Source organism: Balaenoptera physalus (genome assembly GCF_965194825.1).
Source record: "Balaenoptera physalus genome assembly, chromosome: 10".
NCBI lineage: Eukaryota > Metazoa > Chordata > Mammalia > Artiodactyla > Balaenopteridae > Balaenoptera > Balaenoptera physalus.
Window position 1 is genome coordinate 59991010 of NC_138889.1, and position 22898 is coordinate 60013907.

The 22898-nt window shown below is 54.1% G+C and overlaps 1 protein-coding gene across 2 annotated transcripts; it reads right to left on the reverse strand.

The window, feature by feature from the left end:
* Positions 1–1435: 1435 nt before the first annotated feature.
* On the reverse strand, positions 1436–12139 carry SERPINH1 (serpin family H member 1). 2 transcript variants are annotated; one of them, XM_082477843.1, is made up of 6 exons: positions 11980–12092; positions 10456–10499; positions 7258–7913; positions 5972–6070; positions 5625–5857; positions 1436–2449 (listed from the first exon to the last, which is right to left on the reverse strand). In XM_082477843.1, exons 3-6 carry the CDS (start codon positions 7877–7879, stop codon positions 2147–2149), a joined length of 1257 nt encoding a protein of 418 aa, XP_082333969.1. In that variant the 5' UTR covers positions 7880–7913; positions 10456–10499; positions 11980–12092; the 3' UTR covers positions 1436–2146. The 2 variants fall into 2 exon arrangements, with proteins under 2 accessions (XP_082333969.1, XP_082333968.1); XM_082477842.1 differs by lacking the exon at positions 10456–10499 and having other exon boundaries at positions 11980–12139.
* Between the last annotated feature and the right edge of the window lie 10759 nt (positions 12140–22898).

Consider the following 22898-nt stretch of genomic DNA (forward strand, 5'->3'; position numbering starts at 1 on the left):
CTAGAGCCCGTGACCTACAACTACTGAGCCCACATGCCACAACTACTGAAGCCGGCACACCTAGAGCCCGTGCTCCGCAACGAGAAGCCACCGCAATGAGAAGCCCGCGCACCGCAACTAAGAGTAGCCCCCGCTCGTCGCAACTAGAGAAAGCCCGCACGCGGCCAAAAATAAATAATTTTTTTTTTAAAAAGTCATCGTCCCTATTCTCGTGGAGCTTCCATTCTAGTAGTGGGGACAAACCAAATGTGCCAATAGGTGGATAATTTAGGAGCACTGAGTCAGTAAAACAAGAAAACATAGTAAAGAAACTGATGTTGTGGAGGAGCTGCTTATACTGGGTGGTTAGGGAAGGCCTTGTGGAGTAGATGACATTTAGGCTGAGTTCTGGACGACAAAAAAGCAGTCTTGCAAAGATCTAGAAGAACCACTTGCCAGAAAGAACAGCTAGTGCAAAGGCCCTGAGGCAGGAGAGTAAGTGTGGCCGGTCTGGGAACAGAATGATCCAGGGGACTGGAACACAGTGAGTACCGAGCATACTTGTCACTGTCCCTACGTCTCCACTTCTAGGTGAAGCCTCTTGAGCGCAGAGATCTAATTTATTGGGTTCACAGCACAGAACAGACCTGGAGTTCTGAACAGCTGTGTTGCATTATGGTAATAATGGGAGTGAATCAGCTGGCCCTTCTGCAGCCCCATTCACATCTTGGAGGACTCCAACTAGGTTGCCCAGCCAAGCAGGGACTCCCTCCTTGGACCAACAACCCCCAGGGCAGAGTTGTTGGCAAACGGAAGCTGGAGAGGTGCCCAGAGAGAGGTAGTGACCTGCCCAAAGTCACACAGCCAGCAAACAGCAGAGATGGGTCATGAATCCAGTTTCCTCTGTTCCTCTGCCTCCCTGGCCACTGGTCTTCTGTCCCGTGCATCCCACTTGCCCTCTCCCTCCCTGAGCTGTGATGTCAGGAGCCCCAAGGACCATGAAAGGTAACCAATGTGAGGGCTGTATCAGGTCCCTCGTCTCCTGCTGCAAACCCAAACACAGAGCAAGGTTCCCACGAGCTCCTTCTTCACAAAGTCCTGCCCAGCTGGGCAGCCTGAGCTTGTGCCCTCTGGCCCTGGATGTGGATGAGGTCAGCTTTAAGTGAAAGCCTAGGGGGCTGAAGACTGGGACCCTGGGGCCCTGCACAGCAGGACAGCAAAGCTCTGGGCTCCAGGTCCAGCGCTGTCATTCCGGCTCTGCAGCCACCGCCAAAACAATTTCCGATTCAGCACATAGTGGGCCTGCCACACGGTATTATCTGCAGTTATCTGCCAGGATTTCAGGGCCTGACAAGGGCTATTAGTAGCAAACGTGGCTTAACAGAAGGAGCCCTTATCCCCGGGGAAGAATGAGATGGGAATCTCTGATCCAATCCTCTTCCATGCTCTGACAAAATTTCACTGGAAAATTTTATTGAAAAAATCAATTGTACAAATAAGTTCTTTGTTTGACAGCAACAAAGGCTCATTTCCCCCCTTTCCTCCCCATCTTTGAAAATCTGTAAAAGGAAAAAAAAAAGTTCATCCCCATGATGCCTGACTGGAGTCTGCCCAAGAGCTCCCCCTGCCCCCCCATAAGCTATACCCGACCCCCTCACTGGGGTGAGACCCATGGAGGGGGGTGGGTACGTGTCCCAGGGGCTGCAGCACCTAGTTTTATAGTTGAGGGAAGTTAGAAGATTGGGAGGGAGCTGGGGAGGGGCTGAGGTGGTGGTAGTATCAGGAAGAGGGCCCCCATTCCATGAGGGCTTGGCTGAACCCCCAGCTCGATTCCGTCTCACAGATGAGAAAGCACACGGCTATAAATATGAACACTGACGGAGGCAGGCTGGATCCCAGGGCTGAGGGCAGGGCTCCACGACTACTGCCCAGCTCCCACAGGATGTGGGGTCTCTGGGCTCAGCATCCTGACATCTGGGGGCCCGTGTCCAGGCAGATTGAATCCTGGCTGGGAAGGTCTGCTCAGACACAGCCAGTCATCCTGTTTTCCCACCCCCCCACCCCGTGGACTATCCAAGGTCAGTACCTCAGCTCCCCACCCCCATAGCACCCATGTGTCTCAGGAGCCTCCCGCTGCCCCCTGCCATCCCACACCCACCCTGGGGCCCTATAACTCGTCTCGCATCTTGTCGCCCTTGGGCCGGACCAGGCGCCCAATGAACAGCAGGGAGCCGCTCTGGGTGTCTCGAACCAGGAAGATGAAGGGGTGGTCGGCGTAGAAGAGCTTGGGGCTGCGCAGCTCCTCACGCCCATAGATGTCCTGGTCGAAGGGGTTGCCGTCTGTGTCCCACTCGAAGGCGGTGGCGTGGAACACACTGGCCAGGTACAGGTCCTTCTTGCCGGACATGCGAGACAGGTCTGCCTTGTTCTTGTCGATGGCCTCAGTCAGACCCAGCCCAGCCAGGTGTTTCTGCAGGACCAGAGGAGTGCCGGTGAGGCCACGGTGGGTAAGGCTCCTAGACCCTCACCCTCCACCCACACCGTCTGCTGTCTCCTCCCGTCTCTTCCTCAGAGCAGAGATTACCACTCCCTGCCACCTTCTGTGTGCCAGACATGGCGTGGGCACTGCCAAGCACTGCTTTCCTAATTCTCATGAAAACCCTGCAAGAGCTGCCAATCACCACTTCACAGATGAGGAAACTAAGGCTCAGGGGGAAAAGGCAGAATTTATGCCTGGCCCCGCCGAGCCACCTTGACCTGTGCTTCTCAAACTGTGGGTGGTGGACCGCCAGCATCAGCATGCCCCAGGGGCTTACATGAAGCGCACGTTCCCTGACTCCAGCCCAGAGCCACTGAATCACAATCTCTGGGGGTGGGGCTGGGAACCTTTCTGAACCAACTCTCCAGGTAATTCTTGACACGCTCAAGTTTGAGAAAGACTGTCCTAAGGACAGCTATGACCACATCACTCTGGGGCTTAAAACCTTTCCAGAGTGATATGATGTCTGGGATTTGCTTCAAAATAATCTGATGGGGGGGCTTCCCTGGTGGCGCAGTGGTTGAGAATCCGCCTGCCAATGCAGGGGACACGGGTTCGAGCCCTGGTCTGGAAAGATCCCACATGCCGCGGAGCAACTGGGCCCGTGAGCCACAACTACTGAGCCTGCGCTCCGCAACAAGAGAGGCCGCGATAGTGAGAGGCCCGCGCACCGCGATGAAGAGTGGCCCCCGCTCGCCGCAACTAGAGAAAGCCCTCGCACAGAAATGACGACCCAACACAGCCAAAAATAAATAAATTAATTAATTAAAAAAATAATAATAATCTGATGGGGGAGGAATGGGTGTGTATAAATGAATCCTTATTGGTCATGAGTTGACGATGGTTGATGGATACATGAGGGTTCCTGATACTAATCTCTCTATTTTTAATATATTTTTATACATTTCCATAGTAAAAAGTTAAAACGCACACACACACACACACACACACACACACACACACACACACACACACGCGCCCTCTTCCAAGGCTCTGCACAACCCCTGGAAGCCAAGGACAAGCTCTTTCCGGTGAACTGTGCTTGCATTGCAGCCTTAACCCTCAGCATGTCCCACTCTGCTCTCCACTCAACAGCCTCCCTGAAACTGCATCCTCGATGGCATCTCAGTGTCTACCCTGTCTCTGTAGGGCCCTTTAGACTCCATGTCTTCTGGGAAGGCTTTCCTATCCCACAAGACTGGAGCCGCGCCTCTCTGGGCCGCAGCACCCCTGGCCTCCCTCTGTCTATCAGTGTGTGTGGTCCTGTCTGTCTCTCGCACCTGGCTCAGAGCTCCCTCAAGGCAGGGCCCATATTCAGGGCTCTCCCTGGCTCTCAGTGCAGAAGAGGTGGCAGTAAAGGACTGTCGGCTGAGTGAACAGCAGCCTTCAGGGCCCAGGCTTCTGCGGGACAGTGCACTTCCCCAGCATGGCCAAACGGGCACGAGACCTAGGGATCTGAGAGTCGGGGTGTCCTGAGACAGGCATTCTAGGCCCAGCTATTCCAGTCCCCATGACTTTGCATCACCCTCTTGGAATTTCCCAACTCAATCTATTGCAGGGTAGCGGGTAGTGTGTCCACCCAGGGTGCCAGAAAAACACGGGAGAAAGAAGGGAAGTCAGATGACAGCAACTGCAGGAGAAGGGGCTGGGGTAGAGTCGGGATAAGCACAAGAAGGAGACGGGTGGCTCCTCTCCGGAAACCCTCAGTGCCGTCTACAGTACAGACCACACAAGCTCCACTAGTCTCTGGTTTGAAGCCTAAGCCCCATCTCATCTCAAGCTTTCTCTCTCCACGCTCTCTCAGCAGCAAGTCTGAAACAATTCTGTAGGTGAGAGACCTGCCAAGGAATCATTTCTGGAATCCAAGGGAGGAATGAGATGAAAGTTTTCCCTTTTGAGTAGAGGAAAAAATCTTTCTCTCCTGATTGACAAAAAGGCCACCCTGAGTTTTCATCTTGAGAACTAACTGCAGCTCCACTGCTCACTAGCTAGGGTGACCTTAGCGAGTCACTGCTTCTCGCCGAGCTGCTGCCCCACCACCCAGAGTGGTCATGAGGGAGAAATGATGTTGAGCGGGTTTGGTTAAGTTTCCAGCCAAGTGACTCAGAGCTGAAAGCCATTATTAGTCTTATTACTGCATGGGGGACAATCCTCCAGCTTGAACAATCTATACACGCATACCCCAGAGATATCACGGGTTCGGTTCTAGACCACCACAGTAAAGTGAATATTGCAATAAAGTGAGTCACATGAATTTTTTGGTTTCCCGGTGCATATAAAAGTTATGTTTATACTATACTGTAGTCTATTAACTCTGCAATAGTATTATGTCTTAAAAAATCAATGTACATACCTTAATTAAAAATACTTTATTGCTAAAAAATGCTAACCATCATCTGAGCCTTCAGGGAGTCAATCTTTTTGCTGGTGGAGGGTTTGAAATACTGCGAGAATTACTGAAACGTGACACGAAGCGAGCAAATGCTGTTGGAAAAGTGGAGCCAATAGACTTGTTTGATGCAGGATTGCCATAAGTCTTCAGTTTGTAAAAAAACGCAGTAAAGCGAAGCACAATAAAACGAGGCATGCCTGCACTTTGGGGCACTTCAGACTCTGAGAGGCAGCACAGCCTAAGATTAAGGGCATGGCTTGGTGTTAGATGTCTGAGTTATTGACAATGTGAATTTGGATATGTTATTTAACTTTTCTGAGCCTCCCTTTCCTCATCTGTAAGATAAGGTTGATAGTCCTACCTAATAAAGTTGTTTTGAGAATTAAGAGTTTAATACATACAAAGTGCTTAGGAAGAGTGCCTAGCATACAGCACGTGCTCAATTATATAGGGTTGGCCAAAAAGTTCGTTTGGGTTTTTCGTACGATGTTACAGAAAAACCTGAACGAACTTTTTGGCCAACCCAATATTTAGCTATTGATGTTATCACCATCTTCCCAAGGGCAGGGACCATGCCTCCTCCCCCAGCACAGCCCAGTACTGCCTGGACACCCAGAGGGGCTCAGGACAGACCTGCTGAGCTGGTGAATGGGTGCCCCATGCGCCATGCCCCTCTCCAAGCCCTGCAGGCCCTTGAGTTGGGCCATCCCTCACCTGCAGGTCGTGGGTCACCTCCACCACACCCTTGGGCAGGGAGATGGCAACAGCCTTCTTCTGCATCTTCCCCATCCAGATCTTCAGCTGCTCTTTGGTCAGCAGCTTCTCAAGGCGCTCCAGGGGCTCCACGTGGTGGGGCATGATGATGATGAGGCTGGAGAGCTTGTGCGCCAGGGGCATCTCCACAATTTGCAGCTTCTCCTTCTCGTCATCATAGTAGTTGTAGAGACCTGGGAGAAGAGCAGAAAGGGCGCTAGGCACACTGTGGGGCGGGGGCGGGCCAGGCCCCAAGCACCCTCAAGCCCCCACTTTGCCCCCCCAACCCTGCCCTGCAAGGCACCTACCTGTCCGGTGCATCATGGTGACACCCACGGTATAGGAACGGGTCACCATGAAGCCTCGGTTGTCTACCATCTTGTGGTGGAATCTCTCATCCCAGTGTGCTGTAGTGGGAAGTAGAACACAAGGTCAGAAATAGATGCCCCCATCTTGTCAAGACACTCCCCTCAACTGCACACCCTGGATTTTTCCCTGCTCAAGGCCTTTGTTCAAGTCTTCAGGGCTCAACTGCAGCCCACCTCCCCCCGAGCATCCAGCCCACAGAGTACATGTTCCCTGCTTTGGGGTTGTGGGTCTTGGCCCCAGGACATGCTGCCTGAAGATATGGCTCTCTATATTTAGGGCCTACCTGTTTCCGCATGACAGGGGGTGCCTTCAGAAGGAGGACCCTTGCGCAGCTACCACCATGTTCACCTCCGCCCTGACAACTGTCAGGCATTTGCGCAACATGCACTGAGCTAGACTTCCCACCCCACCTGCTAACTGAGGTCTGTGCCCTGGGCAGGGGATGCCCCAAGACCACCCTTAATTCTTGTCTGCCAGCCCTGTCTCTGGGCCCCCAAAAATGACCCAAAAAACCATGAATATGTGACAGAGGCATGAGACCTGCCCTATGTCACATACAGACCTGTATTCAAATTCAGTCTCAGTCACCAACTGGCTGCAAGACCTTTCACCCCTATCTTGATCTCTTCATTTGTAAAAGAGGGGTCACCTCATCCTCACAGCATGCCGTGAGAGGAACAGTGCTATCCATACAGGTACTCAAAAATACACATTAAGCCCAAATCGAATCTTCAATTCAAGATGCACCTGGACCTGAGTCCGGGCTCTCTCCTCCTAGCTGAGCCTCAGTTTCCTCACCTATGAAATGGAGGTAACACCACCTGCCCCCAAAGTTGCTTTGAGGGTTAGTAATGATCACAGATGTGGAGCCTTTCTCCAGCTCATTACTGAGATAGAATTGATTACTAAATTTGATTCCAAGACAAGCAACAACAGTCTGATGTGATGAAACACGGTAGGAGCACATATGGAGTCCTTCGGTGGGGCTTGCATCTCTGTCCCATTCTTTTAGACACAACACTACACCTCTCTGAATCTAGTTTCTCGTATGTAACAAGAGTTCAATAACAGTGCCTCCCTCTGGGTCCACGGGTTGTTAATGAGGACTGAAGGAGCCCCAGCCTTGGTGCTCAGCACGGGAACACTGATCTGATTTGCCAGGGGCGGGGCTCCGAGGAGAGGAGGCCCCGCCCCACCGCGCCCTGCCCCGCCCGTCCGGACTCACGCTTGAAGAACATAGCATTGACCAGCAGCGCGCCATCTGTGCGCTCCACGTCCTTGGTGACCTCGGGCAGCTTGCCGTCGGTGGTCTGCGCCGCCCACTCGTTGATGGACTGCAGGGCGCTGCGCTTGTCGCGGAAGTTGATCTTGGAGTGCTCGCAGTTGTAGTGCTGCTTGCTGCTGCGCACGAAGTCGTCTGCGAAGCTCACCGAGCTGGGCCCATACAGGCGGCTGCCCAGCTTCCAGGTCACGTTGCGCGCCGTGCTGTTGCTGAGCGAGCGCAGCAGCTCGCCCAGGCCCGCGTGCACCTCCTCGTCGCGCAGCTGCTCGGCGCTCAGCACCGCCTTGGCCTGCGACGCCGTGGCCGCCTTGCCGCCCAGCGACACTAGCCCCAGGGACGAGGCCACCACCACGGGCGACAGCAGGATGTTCTCCACCGCCTGGTCCTTGGCCATGGCCTGGTACAGGCTGAAGGCCAGGCCGGCGCTGCGCTCAGCCAACGTGGCCGCCTTGGGGCTCAGCTTCTCCGCCGGGCCGGGAGCTGCTGTGGCCGCGGGTTTCTTCACCTCGGCGGCCAGGGCTCTGGCCAGTAGGCAGAAGGTGCTGATGAGCATGAGGGCACGCATGGCTGGGAGGTGGGTTGTGAGCACCACGGAGGACCTGTGAGGGTGGCAGAGAGAGGGCGGCCCTGAAGCCCTAGTCGTTCCTCCCCAACAACCATCCCTAGCCTTCTGGCTGTCACCAAGTCCCTTGGAGATGGGAGCAAGAGGGTCCAGAGCTCTAGGGAGCCCGGACCTAACTCCGGGTTGCCCAGATTGGGGGTCTCCGTCTGCCCACTCTCTCAGAGGCCTTCTTTGACTCCCTAGCCAAAGCAGGCAAGTCCCCACCTCAGCCCTATTGATTTCTTGCACTGAACTTAACATTTAGACTTATGTTTGTTATGTACTGTTTCCATCCCTAATTAGTCTGACCTCCAGGAGGGTTGGAAACCTAGCCAGTCTGGTTTCCCTCTATACCCCCAGTGCCTGGCACACAACAGGCCTCAGCTGTTCCTGAATGAACAGAAACCAGGGCCACTTGCCCAAACCTGGGGTCTTCAGTTATTAGCTCTGATCTCATACAACCCTGGGGCCCTTTTCCAGTGGGAAAAAAAGAAAAAGTGGTAGATGGGCTCAGGGTCTGCATGAAACTCAGGGGCCTGGACAAAGGATGTCATGTGGGGCGGAGGTGTAGGCCTGCTCCTCCCCGAATGCCTTTCCTTCTGCCCTGGGATGTTAATGAGTCACCAGTTGGTTCACTCATTAAATGAGAGAGTCCAGATGCCCTACTCTGCTGCCCCAAGGGTGACCTTGAGTTCGCATGTGTGCATGTGTGTGTGCCCACCCCTCTCTGAGCCTCAGGTCCATTTTCCAAGTTGTACGGGTCTAGGTCTCCACGCCCAGGCTTCTGTCTCCGCAGGGACTTGCCTGCCTGTCTGCCCACAGCCCCTGGAGCGGATGTGCGAAATCCCCAGGACAAAAGCTGGGGGGGAGGCAGGGGAGGTTTCCTGAGAGGAAGGATACTAAGGGAGAGGGTAAGTCACAGCTCAAAGGAACAATGACACCGACACCCCTTCACCAGAGGCTGGTGGCCATATGTGTGTTCATTCTCCCAGGAAGCTGGGCCACCTCAGATTCCATTCTGCCCTCCCATCTGACAGTCATCACCACACATGCCCATCTACTCTGTGGCTTCAAGATTGCCCTCAGGTCCCCTCCTCAAACCACAGCAGTAGCAGTGGCCCCTAGGACAAGCCCCTCTCCCCTCTCTGGGTCCTCCCATCAGGACAGTCTCTCCACATGGACTTATTTCCACACTCCTCCACTTTGAGGTCATTTCCGCTTCTCCAGGCAGCACAACAGAAGAGGAGATGACATGGCAAAGGGAAGGTTTGGAAGGAACCGCGGTGATCCCACGGCTCTGGCAGATCCCATCTCGTGGTCCTCAAGAAGATGGAAAACTCAGAATCCTGGTGGACGACCCTCAGGCCTTGAGCCTGCCTCGGGAGCACTGGCTTTCTGCGAAGACTCTACTGCTGCAGCCATCCTGTGAACCAAGCCAAGTCCCCACTCCTTGGGCTGCCACCTCCTCGGAGGTGCAGTGCAGAGGAGAAGCAAAGGGTACATGGGGAGAGGTGGTGGGAGGAGGGAAGGCCACTGAGCCCCACAGCTGCCTGGGAGAAGGTATCAAAGAGATCTGTAGCCTAGAGTATGGATTGCGGAGGTAAGACAGAGTTTCACCCTAAAGAACGGATTGGGAAGGGAATATCTCAGGGCCCAGGCTGCCTTCCTCCCAGCCCTAGCTACTGCCCCACCAGGCCTGGAACCTCAAAGGCAGAGCGGCCATATAATTATTGTACAAACAAGGACACTTAAAGAGAGTAAAATGGGACACTACTAATTATTAGGCCAGGACAACAGGCATATGGTCATCCTATTCAAAGGCTGCCTTTAGTCCAGACAGCTGATGCCAGAGCTTGGACCTCTGCAGAGGCCACCAGCATCCCCTTGAGAGGCAGTCTCGGAGTCTAGTTCACAGCCTTGCCACGTGTCAGGCACTATCTTGACAGCCCCACCCCCAGCCAACCAGAACCTTAAAGGGCTGGGAGGGGTTTTTTAAGAAAGCTCCAAATGACTAGTTTGGGATTCCTCAGGCAGCCACACAGCTGCGCTCCTGTTCCTGCTCCTGCTCCGGGTGACGTGGCATGCTGGAAATTGAATTATCTCCACCCGCCTGCAGAGGGGGGCTTCCAACCCGGGAAGCAGGAGGCCTGGGTTCAGGTCCCAGGGGGTGCCACGGAGCCTCCCTGGCCCTAGCTTCGAGCCCACAACGTCACTCTCCGTAGGGAGATGTGCAGCTATGGAGAAGGGCTGCCCTGTTAACCCAGCAGCAGGAACGGAGGAAGGCAAGTCACTGCAAGCAAGCCAGCCTCCCACAGCCCAGCCCCTGTTGCCACAGAGAAATCCTAGCCCTTAGGCCAAGGTTAGAAGATTTATACTCCCACAGAGAAAAATACACGATCCCAGAACCAAGGGCTGTGCCCACAGCTAGCCAGGCCAAGTTGAGACTGGGTTCCAGATTTTTGTAAGTAGAGGGAAGGGAAGCAGATGCTAGGGGGGGACCACCAGAAGGGCTCTCAAACACTTGAGGAGGGCTAAAGTACCTTGAAACTGCCTCAGGGGGAGGTCAATGCCTGCCTTTTTCATTCTGAAAGAAAACAGAAGAGTGAGGAGGATGGGATAGGGCAGAGCTGGCATGGTGGTGAGGAGGGGGCCTGGTAGGCCCAGCCCCCGTACGGAACCCTGTCTACACTGCCCCTGGCAGAAGGAAGACGTAACCAGTCCCAGACCTACAGGGACCTTGGAGGTCATTCACTTCACCAAACAGCGGGAGAAACTGAGGCCAGAGAGGGGGCAGGGAGCCACCTCCAGTCCACCAGGGATCAGTGGGGGTCCGGCTTCCTAGCACAGGGCTCCTTCCTCCCAGAAGCACCCACAGAGCCCCTCCGGAGGGCTGGATGTGGTGTCCTGTTACACAGCCCGTGAAAAAACATTTCTGCTGGGAATCCTGGTGACCAGAGACAAAAGGAGGGGAGCCGGAGGCCTCAGGAAGGGGGGATGGGCAGATGAACTGCCTGAGGACAGAAGGGTGTGGTCCCAGCCAGAGACTTCCAGGGAACCAAAGCCCCCTGATTTTCCTCCGGCCTCCATCCGGCCTCCATCCGGGCCCTGCAGACCAGAGGGACCAGCCGGAAGCCCGGGAAGAGGAGGGGCCGGGCGTTCTGGCCATGCTGGAAGCGGTTTCATTCTTCTTCCACCACTCCAGCCGCCTCAGGAATGTCCCTAAGCTGGGGGCAGGGAACCCCGGCCTCTTAAGTAGCCTTAACCCTGCAGTTACTCCAGGAACCAGGTGGCGGTGGACAGAATTACAGCGGGTGACTCAAAGCCTTCGAGGGAGCTCCCCGTTCTCCCTTCCGCGGGGACATGCAGACCTGGTCACCTCCTCACCGCTTTTTGGAGGGAGGTGGGGGAGACTGGTGCTGGCTGCCATGACCTACACGTGCAGGCTGCTGATCAGAAATGGAGCCGCGGTCCTCCCAAACCATGGGGACCCCAAGAGCCAAGTAGAAGTCAAGACTATTTCACCTCCTTTTCCTACCACCCTACCTCAGGAGGCGCAGATGCCCCCCAGCAAGCCTGTGAGGAGGTTGGTCCACTGGCCCTTGGGCCTCAACCCCACAACTGGAGGCACCCCGACATGCAAAGCCAGCCTGGCCTCCCTGTCCCTGCTGGAAGGCGTTCCAGACCCCATCTCCTCCCTCCTTGGTCCTGCAGAGGGACGAGCCTCAGCATACCGGCTCCCAGCGCCACTGTTTCCTCTCTGCCACCAGCACCCCTGCCCCACAGTTATGCGGAACCCTGCACTTTTTCAGGGCCCTCTGAGTGCCCCGACTCTCCATCCCGGCTCTGATATCTGCTCTGGCCCTCGGGCTCGCTCTGCCATCACCACCCAGCCCCGGGTTCTCCATGCCGAACCCTCCAGCTGTCCCCAAAGTGCCAGGGACTCCAGTTTGCGGGCTCTGGGGTGGCCCCTAAACCCTCCCGCGGGTCGCTCTCCCCTCTCGTTTTCTTGAGCACCCCCAAAGCTCCCGCCGCTCCCCCCGGCCGCCCCCGCCCCTGCCCCTCACCTGGCCGGGCTGGGCTGGCGCGGGGACCGCAGTCACAGTGCCGCACTAGAGCCGCGAACGGATTCCACTCTCCGCCGCGCCCCCGCTCTCCAGATCTATATATGGCGTTCCCCCACCCCACCTCCCGCCCGTCCCGAGAAACTTCTGGAAAGTTAGAAAAGCTTCCGGAGGGCGCCCCGGCTCCGCCAAAAAAAGCCAAAGCCCTCCCCCAAACCGCCCCGGCTCCCACCCCTCCCCCTGCGGGCAGTCACCCGGCCCCTGGGTCCTACTGCCCCCCTCATCGGACGGGGTCGCGGCACCCGGGGAGCCCCTGCCTTGAGGCTGGGTGCCCGGGGTTCGCACGACTGCAGAGCGAGCGGGCATCCTTCGATTCAGCTGAGACTCTGCACCTTAGTGGGAGCTCGGAACGCTTAGCTGGAGGGCACATGGGTCTCCAGGGTCCAGCTCCCCGGAGAGGAGTCCCCTAACACCCCAAGGCTCTTCGCACGAGCCAGCTCCCCCGATTGCGCGTTCCTTCCAGCACCCCTTCCCTGCGCCTCCAAGTGGATCCAGTCCCCCTTTTTTTGTTAACTTCTTTATTGGAGTATAATTGCCTTACAATGGTGTGTTAGCTTCTGCTTTACAACAAAGTGAATCAGTTATACACATACATATGTTCCCATTTCTCTTCCCTCTTGCGTCTCCCTCCCTCCCACCCTCCCCATCCCACCCCTCTAGGTGGTCACAAAGCACCGAGCTGATCTCCCTGTGCTATGCGGCTGCTTCCCACTAGCTATCTATTTTACATTTGGTAGTGTATATGTGTCCATGCCACTCACTCACCCTGTCACATCTCACCCCACCCCCTCCCCATATCCTCAAGTCCATTCTCTAGTAGGTCTGTGTCTTTATTCCCGTCTTGCCACTAGGTTCTTCATGGCCTTTTTTTTTTTTTTTTTTTTTCCCTTAGATTCCGTATATATGTGTTAGCATACTGTATTTGTTTTTCTCTTTCTGACTTACTTCACTCTGTATGACAGACTCTAACTCCATCCACCTCATTACAAATACCTCCATTTCATTTCTTTTTATGGCTGAGTAATATTCCATTGTATATATGTGCCACATCTTCTTTATCCATTCATCTGTCGATGGACATTTAGGTTGCTTCCATGTCCTGGCTATTGTAAATAGAGCTGCAATGAACATTTTGGTACATGCCAGTCCCCCATTTTTGAGCTAAAACTTAATTGGGTTCCTCAGTCAGGGCCCCTCTCCTTCCTCTCAGAGGAGGTGGTCAGAGGTTGGGAGGCAGCACCCTTCTCCATGTGCAGTTTATCCTGAGCACCTTGGAGCTCAACCTCAGTGGCCACCCCGACAGGAAGAGTGGTCGGGCCAGTCCCAGTACCTGACCCTCACCCAGGAAAGTATTGGAAACAACTGGGAAACACCACGTGGTCTGCCTGGGCCTGGGGGGGTGCACAGGAAGAAAACCCTGGCTGTCCACCAAGTAATATGCTGTGTGACCCTAAAGAAGTTACTCTCCTTTCTGGGCCTCAGTTCCTTTGTGAAATGTCATTCCTTGCTTCCTTTCCTTGTCTGTCTCTGTCTGTCTCTGTCTCTCTGTCCTTGGTCGTCCCTGCACCCTCCCTGTCTGGGTCCTCTCCCACAGGTCTCACTATCAACTCCTCTTGCCCCACCCTTTCCCAGTTGATAGCCTCTTGAGCTCTGAGCTAAGCTGGGGTATTCATTTCCGTTCCAGGTGCGGAAGACACAGCCAAGAACAGGACAAAGTCCCTGCCCTTAGGATGAACATTCTGAGGGGAGTATGCACACCTTAGTAGGGAACTTGAGAAGGTAGAAGATTATTTAGGACATCCCCCTCCCTCCCCCAAATCTTTAATGGGTAAATCATAGATAACCCATGGGCCCCAGTATGGAGAAGAAGGGACAGACACTTCACTCACTCATTCATTCATTCAATCAACAAACTGTGCTGAACATCTTCTTGCTTCCAGGTGCATCTCTGCATCTTGGGGAGCAAATGAAGCCCAGCACTCAAAAGATGAATCATCCAGGTCCCTGGCAGCAGAGGTGAGGGGAGGGCACTTTCTGGCCACCCCAGCCTGGTGGTAGTGACTAACTTCTCAGTCTGGCTTAGGCTGCTGATGTTCAAAGTCTGATTACAAGGATTGTGGGCAATCTTAGATCCCAAGAGCTTCAGACTCTTCGAATCAGGGTCAAAGAATCAGAGACCACTTGAACCTTAAGGTAGTCATCACAGAATATGATATCCCCATGAAATCTTTGAACTCATCCAAGGAATCTTAGAATGTTAACTCTCAGAGTCAAAGAATCTTAGAATAAAAGTACTGAGGACTCTGGGCTGCAAGGCATCTCAGAGGTCATGGAATCCTGTCTGTAGCCCCTGGCGGAAGTCCTCTCTGAAGTACCCCAAAAAGGCAAGCGCCCAGGTTCCTCCAGGAACAGGGAGCTCACCTCCCTCGGAGGCAGCCCAGTATCCTTTTCTTAGGACAGGTCTGATCGTTGACAAAATCTCTTAGCCTCAGGGCGGTGTCCATCTCTTTGGTGCAGCTGTCCAGGTTTTCATGTACTTCCCTCTGCCTCATCTGTGTATTGCTTTTAAGAATAAGTCCTTGCTATTCAAGGAAACTGAGAAAATCGCCTGGGTCCCAGGCCCAACTCCACCCTCTACCCCACCCCCAGCTTGGCCCTCAGGTGGTAATTGGCCAGTCAGCTAAGGGTCCATCAAAGCTGGTGTAATGAAGGAGAGGTTTGCCTTGATTTCCAGCAGGTCCAGATGTCAAAATCCTGCAGAGATTTCCTTTCCTCCACACCCTTTCATCTCTTAGCTCTCCGAAGCCTCACCAGAAGTTTAGGGGAAAGCTGAGTGCTACGACTCTCAGTGACGGCCCTGAGGGGGAAGGGTAAACTGAGGCTCACGCTGTTAGATAAACCCAGAATCCTAGGTCAGAGTAGAAAGGACCAATGCCCACCATATACCGATAGGGAAGCTGAGGCCTAGGGAGGGGGCTGGGTCTGGAGACCCTCTACCAGCCTCACTAGACCGATACTGTAGCTCAGACTGAGTCAGAAGCCTCCTCTATGGCACTGTGCTGTGTTATCTCTGTGTCATCACCCTGTATGGTCACTGAATGTCACTGGAGATTTTGGATGGGCAGAGATTTCTTCTCACTCTGAGTCTCCAGTTCCCAGCACACGGCATGCCCAGAAAAGGCACATGATGAGCGTGGCCAGTGAGTGAGTGATGGGAAGTGTCTGCCTGAGTCGACTGGACTCCAAGCACAGCCTCCCTGCAACCTCCCTGAAGAAAGAAAGGCAACGGCTCCTTTAAATTTCCAAGATCAGCAAAAAAAGTTTCGAGAGCCTTTGCCACATTATTCTTAGCTCTGAGCCCAGCCCAGGCCCTGCTGACTGCAGCCCTTCCCCCACACTCCCAAGCTGCACTTTCTGGAAAAAGCACTCTTTTTGGAGGGAGGAAAGAGTCTGAAATACAGAGAAACTCTCCAGCATTTCAGGTCTGGCTTCGTCCAGTGCCTCTGCTCCCAGCAGGAGCGGTTCCTGCCCACCCCCACCCCCGACAGGGGCTCAGCTGGAAATCCCAGGTCCCAAGAGGTGTGGGCAGCAGGAAATAGAAAACCGTGGAATCCAACTGCATCACACCATACAGAGAGGAAAACTGAGGCCCAGAGAGGGGCAGGAACTTGCCCAAAGTCACACAGCAAGTCAGAGGTGGAACTGGGCCAGAGCCCATGCCCTGGGCCCCAGCCCTCTTTCTCCCACACCATCTTCTAACTGGGCCTTCCAGGTAGGCAGGCCCAGTTCTGGCAGATATTGCAGAAACGGCTCTCTAGCCCCAGTGGCTAGATTCAGGCAGTCCTCACCCTACAGAATCCTAGGACAAAAACTAACATGTTAAGTGCCCAGCACGTTCATATTATTATATTTAATACTCTCAGGTTAAGTAAGAATGTCTCCATTTTAAACACAAGGAAACTGAGGTTCAGGGAGGCTAAGTTCAAGACCTTACAGTAAATTGCAGTCAGAACTGAGATTTGAACTGTTTGTCTGTGGAAGATGGGGAGTTGGGACAGGGAGAGGACAAGGAAGTGACATTCATGGGGCCCTTTGCTGTGGCCAGGCACCCTAAACAATATCTCACTTTTAATTATTGGACGTTAATTGGGAGGAGGTGTCATTCCTTTCTTCTTTTAACAGAGGATAAAACTGTGGCCAAGAAAGGCTTGGATAGCCAGCCCATGGTGGGCCCTCTCCCTGGGAAACCAGGGCTGCCACTGGCAGTTCTTCTTTGAGATGCTGTCCAGGAGCCAAGAATGTGCTCGCAGCCCCAGGCATGAGTCAGGGAAACGCAGCTTCTGCAATCTCTGATTCTCTCTCGTGGAGTTTGGGGCCTTCTGACCCAAAGGGCTGTCCTGTGAGCTGCCACGTTGGAGGGTGGGAGGCTGGTGAGGGGTGGGCGGACGCATGACTCCTCCCTCCTCCTCCCAGAGCAAGCCCCACCCTCCTACCATCCTCCTGGTGCTGAGGCAACTCCAGGGCCTTCACCCACACGCCTGACACCCTGACAGGACACCCCAGAGACACACGTCCACTGACACATGACACTGCAGACACACGTGTCCACCCACCCACTGCGGCCCCTTCATGCAATCCACATATACACATGTCTGCATAACTCTCTAGCAATACAAATGCACCACATGTGGCACACATGCCTAACAGGTACCTGTACACAGGCTCAGGCTCAAGGGGAGGCGGGGAGGACAGCCCACAGTCGGGATTCCACTCTCTTCACCCCTTATTAGCTGTGAAGCCTTGGGGAAGTCACTTCCCCTCTCTGGCCTTCAGTGTCCAGTTGTAAAATGAGAGGGTGTGACTTCTCCTCGCCACCCCGCTCCCTGCCGGTTGACATTCTCCCCTGCCTTCATCCCCAAAACCTGCAGACATTTCTTGAGCATCTACCATGTGCGGGGAGTGAGCCAGGTGCAGAACACAGGGACAGGGCTCCTGACCCCAGCCCAGGGCTCAGTCCATTGCACCAGCTCAAAACCCTTCTGTGGCTCCCAACAGCCCCTCGAGAAAGTCCAAGCCCCTTGGTGGCCCTTTGCAGAAAGCCAGTTTGCAAGTGCAGGTCCTCGGTGCTCCTGGGCAGAGACTCTCCGCCTTCTTAGGGCCACAGCAAGGGAGGATGCTCTTAAGAAAGCTCAGCTCTGGGACTGGAGCTCCCTTCCTTCTGCCAGTCTCCCTGTCCCAGGCCTCCTTCGGCAACTCATGGAAATAGCTCCAGCTGCCTGGAGAGCCCTTGGGGTGGTCAGATGGCTTTTAAGTACCACCTTGCCTTTTCCCTTCCCCTGTTGCCTCTCTACCCACCCCCTTACCCAGCACCCAGCTCTTCTTTTCTCCCCCAGGTGACGCTGACAGCTGTAATAATAGTGATGCCCAGATCAGCCGCAGGGCTGCCCTCCCTATCTTAGGGTCTCTGACACTCAGAAAAGGGCCCCTGAGCTCTGACCACCCCACTCCCAGCCCTAATCCGCTTCAGCCCAGTGCAGCCACCCCAGTGTTATGGGATTCAAGAAGCCCTGGCATGGGGGTCAGGAGACCTGGGATCCTGGCCCAGCTCTGCTGTGTTTTAGCTGGTCTAGCTCCCCACCTCTGTCAAATAGGAGTGATGATCTGGAGGATGATGAGAAGCACAGATGAAACAATGGATTGGAGAGCACGTTGCGAACTCTGCATGGCATTAAGATCTCTGCTGCACACTGCCCGCCTCTTCATCACCTGGTCACATCCTTCCTAACCTTAAGAAGCCACTTCTGACCATTCCTGCTCTGATCACCATCCTGTCAGTTCCACTCACACCTCGCCTTGCACATACACAGGAGGGTAGCAAAGGGCTGGAGTGGGGCCTTTCAGAAGAGGCACAGGCCAAGGGTGGCATCCTGGCAAAGCAAAGAGAATCCAGCCCAGGAGTCAGGAAGGCTGGGTGCCACCATTCAGCGAGTGACCTTGGAAAGTCACTGCACCTCTCTGGGCCTCCGTTTCCTCATCTGTGACGTGGAGAAATGAGGAGGATCTGGAAGGATCTGAGGGATTTCATTTTAAACGGGAAAGTTTAGTTTCGTCCCCACTGTTGGCAAGAGAAGAAATGGACACACCCTTTCTAGAAGGCAGTTTGCACTGGGAGCTTTAAAGATTGTACTGAATATTTCCCGGCAACATTGTTTGTAATTGCAAAACTTGGAAACAACCTAACTGTCCATCAGTAGCGGGGTGGGGATACCAGGAAGTTGGGAAAAACAAAAAGCAAGGAAGTTCTTTATGTCTTGATATTGATTCCATCTCAGAGCTGAAGTGAAGGAGGGTGTTGCTTAGATCTGCACAGATTGTCCCAGCAGGTGGGTAGAAACTGGTAACATTCCTTGCTGGCAGGGGAAGGACTGGATGTGAGAGGGAGAGGGGGAGGAGTGAGACTTATCTTTCATCCCGTATGAATTTGGAGGCTATATGAATGCATTACCTATTCACACATTTTTAAATTTTTAAATTATTTGTTCTTTTAAGAAAAAATTTTTTTAATGGTTCTGAAGAAACTAGGGACAGGACAGGAATAAAGACGCAGACGTAGAGAATGGACTTGAGGACACGGGGAGGGGGAAGGGTAAGCAGGGATAAAGTGAGAGAGTGGCATGGACATATATACACTACCAAATGTAAAATAGATAGCTAGTGGGAAGCAGCCGCATAGCACAGGGAGATCAGCTCGGTGCTTTGTGACCACCTAGAGGGGTGGGAGAGGGAGGGTGGGAGGAAGACGCAAGAGGGAAGGGATATGGGGATATATGTATGCATATAGCTGATTCACTTTGTTATACAGCAGAAACTAACACAACATTCTAAAGCAATTATACTCCAATAAGGATGTTAAAAAAATTTAAAAATAAAAATATGAGCATAGATACACGTACAAGGATGTTCATTATAGACTCATTTGTAAGAGCCAAAAATTAAAGACAGTGTCAGTAAGGCAAGGGCTATTGGCAGCCACCATAAAGGTGGAAGCCATTTTAATCCTCGGAGAGCTTAATGGATTGGTGGATAAAAAATGCAGCAGCTTATAAAACAGCATGTTTACGAAAATTCCATATGCAGAGGCACAGATGTGTGGAAGGATGTTTACATTTCACCAAAAAGTCAATTCTTGTTACTAGGTGATTTCCACCTAATTTTTTTTTTTTTAATAAATTTATTTATTTATGGCTGCATTGGGTCTTCATTGCTGCATGCAGGCTTTCTTTAGTTGCAGCGAGCGGGATTTACTCTTCGTTGCGGTGCGCGGGCTTCTCATTGTGGTGGCTTCTCTTGTTGCGGAACATGGGCTCTAGGCGCGCGGGTTTCAGTAGTTGTGGCGCACGGGCTTAGTTGCTCCGCGGCATGTGGGATCTTCCCGGACCAGGGATCAAACCCGTGTCCCCTGCATTGACACGCAGATTCTCAACCACTGCACCACCAGGGAAGTCCCTCCACCTAATTTTTAAACTATTTCAAGCTTTTTTTCTCAATGAATGTGTATTCAAAAATATAGAGAGATATGCATAATATTCATAGAAAAAGGCCAGAAGGAAATACTCTTAAATGGTTTAATACTGTCTTTGGAGATGGACATACACATTATCTCTATTTTCAACTCTCTGCTTCTCTGAATTTTTTCAATAGCATATATTACTTTTATAATCAGTTTTTGACAATCAATAAAGTAAATAGAAAAGCAACATCCAGTGAGAGATCAGACCAGGCCTGAAGGCCATGTCTGAGTAGGTGCTGGGGAAGCACGGGCCGTGATGGGGCCTGGGGCTCGGGGCCCCTCACTGCAGCTCTGGGGAGCCTGGGAGGCTGGAGCTGGAGACCGTCTGGCCAGGCCCAGCATTTTCCACCCCCATGGCCTCAGGCTAAAATGAGCTTGATTGTGGCAGGATTTCATGGGCAGCAGCCAGCGGGGACAGAAGAGTCCTGCCAAAGGTCACCATGTGAGGGGACAGGAGCATGTGTGGCAGAGCTGCGGAAGATGGCCAGGCCAGTCTTGGTCTAGCAGGAACTTGGGAGCCCCTCCTGAAGGCAGTTTAGCAGGGAAATGACAAGGTCTTGTTGGAGTTTTTAAAGGAGTTCTGTGTCTGCTGAGTGGAGAGTGACAGAGGGAGGCCAGAGAGGAGAATGTCACAAGAACCCAGAGCAGGATGCTGGTGCCCGGACCTGGGCAGGGGCCATGGGGCTAAGAGGGTCCAGCAGTGGACTGGGGCTTGGAGGGCCAGGGAGAAGGAGGAAGGAGGACTCTCGGGGGTCTGGCCTGGGTAAACAGGTGGCAAACGGTCCCCTCTCTGAGATGGAGACTATAGGGGGAAGGTAGTGAGCTCCGTTGTCTGTAGATAGGAGGCATCCAAGAGGCTGTAGCATCCGTGAGTCTGGCACTCAGGAGAGGCCAGGCTGGGATTTGGGACTGTGGCACAGGAGAGTAATGGATGCCATGGGATGGTCGGTGTGGGTGCGAGCAGGCACAGAGGCTGAGAAGAACAGAGGCTGGGGAGAAACAGGCCCATGCCAGGCGGAGGGGGGAATATCGTCTGCCACCTCCAGGAGGAAGAATCAAGGAGGAGCTGGCTGGGCCGCTAGTGGGGTGGGCGGGCAGAGGGAGGAAGGCCATGCTGGATGCGATGGAGCCACGATGCCCTCTGTCCCCTCCTCCCTCGCTGAGAATGCCGAGGGAGGACCAGGCTGCCGCGTGGTGATTCCGTGGCTGGTGGGGTGGGTCAGAGCCAGGATCTGTACACTCGGCCGGGCCCCATTGGCTGGCGGGCAGGAGCCAGCGCAGGGACAGGCCGAGCTGATGCAACGTGGGCCTATCGTTGCAGGCCCTGCTGAGGGGATGCAGCTGTGCTGGCCGCTGCCCAGAGGTTCCAGTGGGGAGGGGGGACCGGCTCTTAGGGCAGGCTGGAGCTGTCTGCTGTGGGTGTGCTCTGACTCAGGAGGGAAACACGCCTTTCATGGAAGCACCCGGAGCCCTCTGCTCTGTGCATGTGTGTGAGGCGGGGGAGGGGCCGCAGTGGATGCTGAGGCCCAGCCGTCCTCCTCAGGCTCAGCATTCTCAAGGCCAGATGGGGAGACGGCAGCGGAGCAGCCTGGTGCCTGCAGAGCCCAGGGCGAGCGTCGGGTCCTGGGTACCAGCCTGTGCTCAGCCTCTGACTCTGTATGTGACTTCGGGCAAGTCCCTGATCCCTCTGAGCCTCAGTTTCCCCATCTCTTTCGCTAAGACAGAGAGTTGTGAAAAAGAACTCAAGGCTTGGGAGCTGGAGGGGGAAGGGGATTACCAGGGGCACAGCTGACCAGTCTGGGCACCCAAAGTAGACACAGGGGAAAGGGAACGAGCATTTATTGATGCCCGCTTTGTACAGGGAGCGCTTTCATTCTCTGTTAACTCCCATATCCCTGCTGTGAGGCAGGCATTTTAATTCCCAATTTGCAGATCAAGAAACTGAGCCTCAAAAAGCCCAGGAATGATAGAGCCTGGATTTGAAGCCAGGTTTCCCTGCTTGGGGTCCGGGGTTCTGTCCGCTGCAGCCAACTGGGGAGTCTCACACTAGCATCACTGATGCCCAGGACCCAGAGTTGTCCAAATCTTGGGCACTGCCTACAAGTCTCTTCTTCGTTAACCCTGCCCAGGCCCCAGTGTCAGGGCTACAAAGAAGAGGGATCTGGACAAGTGGTGGCCAGGTCTGACAGAGTCCCAGGATCTAAAGGGGGCGATCTCAAGGGATCAGTGTAGGCTGAAGCTCAGAGACCTGCGGGCACTCCCTCAAGCTCCTGACAGAGGGACCCAGCCCTGGAAGACCGGCAGGAGTGGGGCTGAGTGTGAGAAAGGGTCTCAGCTGCAGATCTAGACAAGCCTGGTCCCGGGAACAAGACAGGTAGCCCCGTCATGGGAGCAAGACTGAGTCCCTGAGGCTAGGAGCCACCCAGCAGCTCAGTGCAGCGTGTACAGTGAGCGATGGGTCAGTGACAGGCCACAGGCGGGGGCAGCACAGCGCAGAGATGAGGCTGCCTTGATACCAAAGTCCTGACAGGGGGCCCTCTCTGCCTTCATCCACACCCACAGCACTGGCCCGTCCCCGCGTCCTGCTGGAGGTCTGTCCTGCCACCTGGAGTGGGACTGGGTCTCCCACAGTGTCCTGGGGGAGGGGTGTGGGGGACAAGCAGGCCCAGTGCCCACAGAGCTGGCTCTGCCACCACTGGGCATTTCCAGGGGGTTTTACCAAGGTCCTTCTCGAGACAGAAGGACTTGACAAAGGCATCATGTTGACACAGAATTCCAGATGCTGGCAGGCCACTCATTTTCACTCGAAACCAACTTTTCCTGAGCAACTGTTTTGAGCCAGGCCCCGTCCTGGGAACACAGAAACAAACCAGATCCGCTCCCTGTCCTTAAGCAACGGAGCTCACACAGGGTGCTCAAGGCTGTGACAGAGGGGAGAAGGCAGAGGGCTGCCAGAGCCCATGCAGGGATGGGAGCAGGGAAGACTTCCTGGAGGAGGCTGCCTGGGGTGGAGAAGGAGCTCACCTCAAGCAGAGAAGGCTTGGGGAGCATGAGAAAAGGGAGGTGGCTCCACGGGTGCACAATCGATGGGAACACCAAAACCCACAGTAATGAAGATAAGTAATATTTTCATGCAATATTTTAAAAAATGAAAATCAATGCTAAAAAAATAGATGATGAACAAAATATCAACGTTTTAAGTAAAGACAGGATCAGGGCCAACTTCCTGGGAATGCAACCTGTGCAGTCTGACAGGGTGCCACACTTGGTTGCATGTTCTGCTGTTGCCATC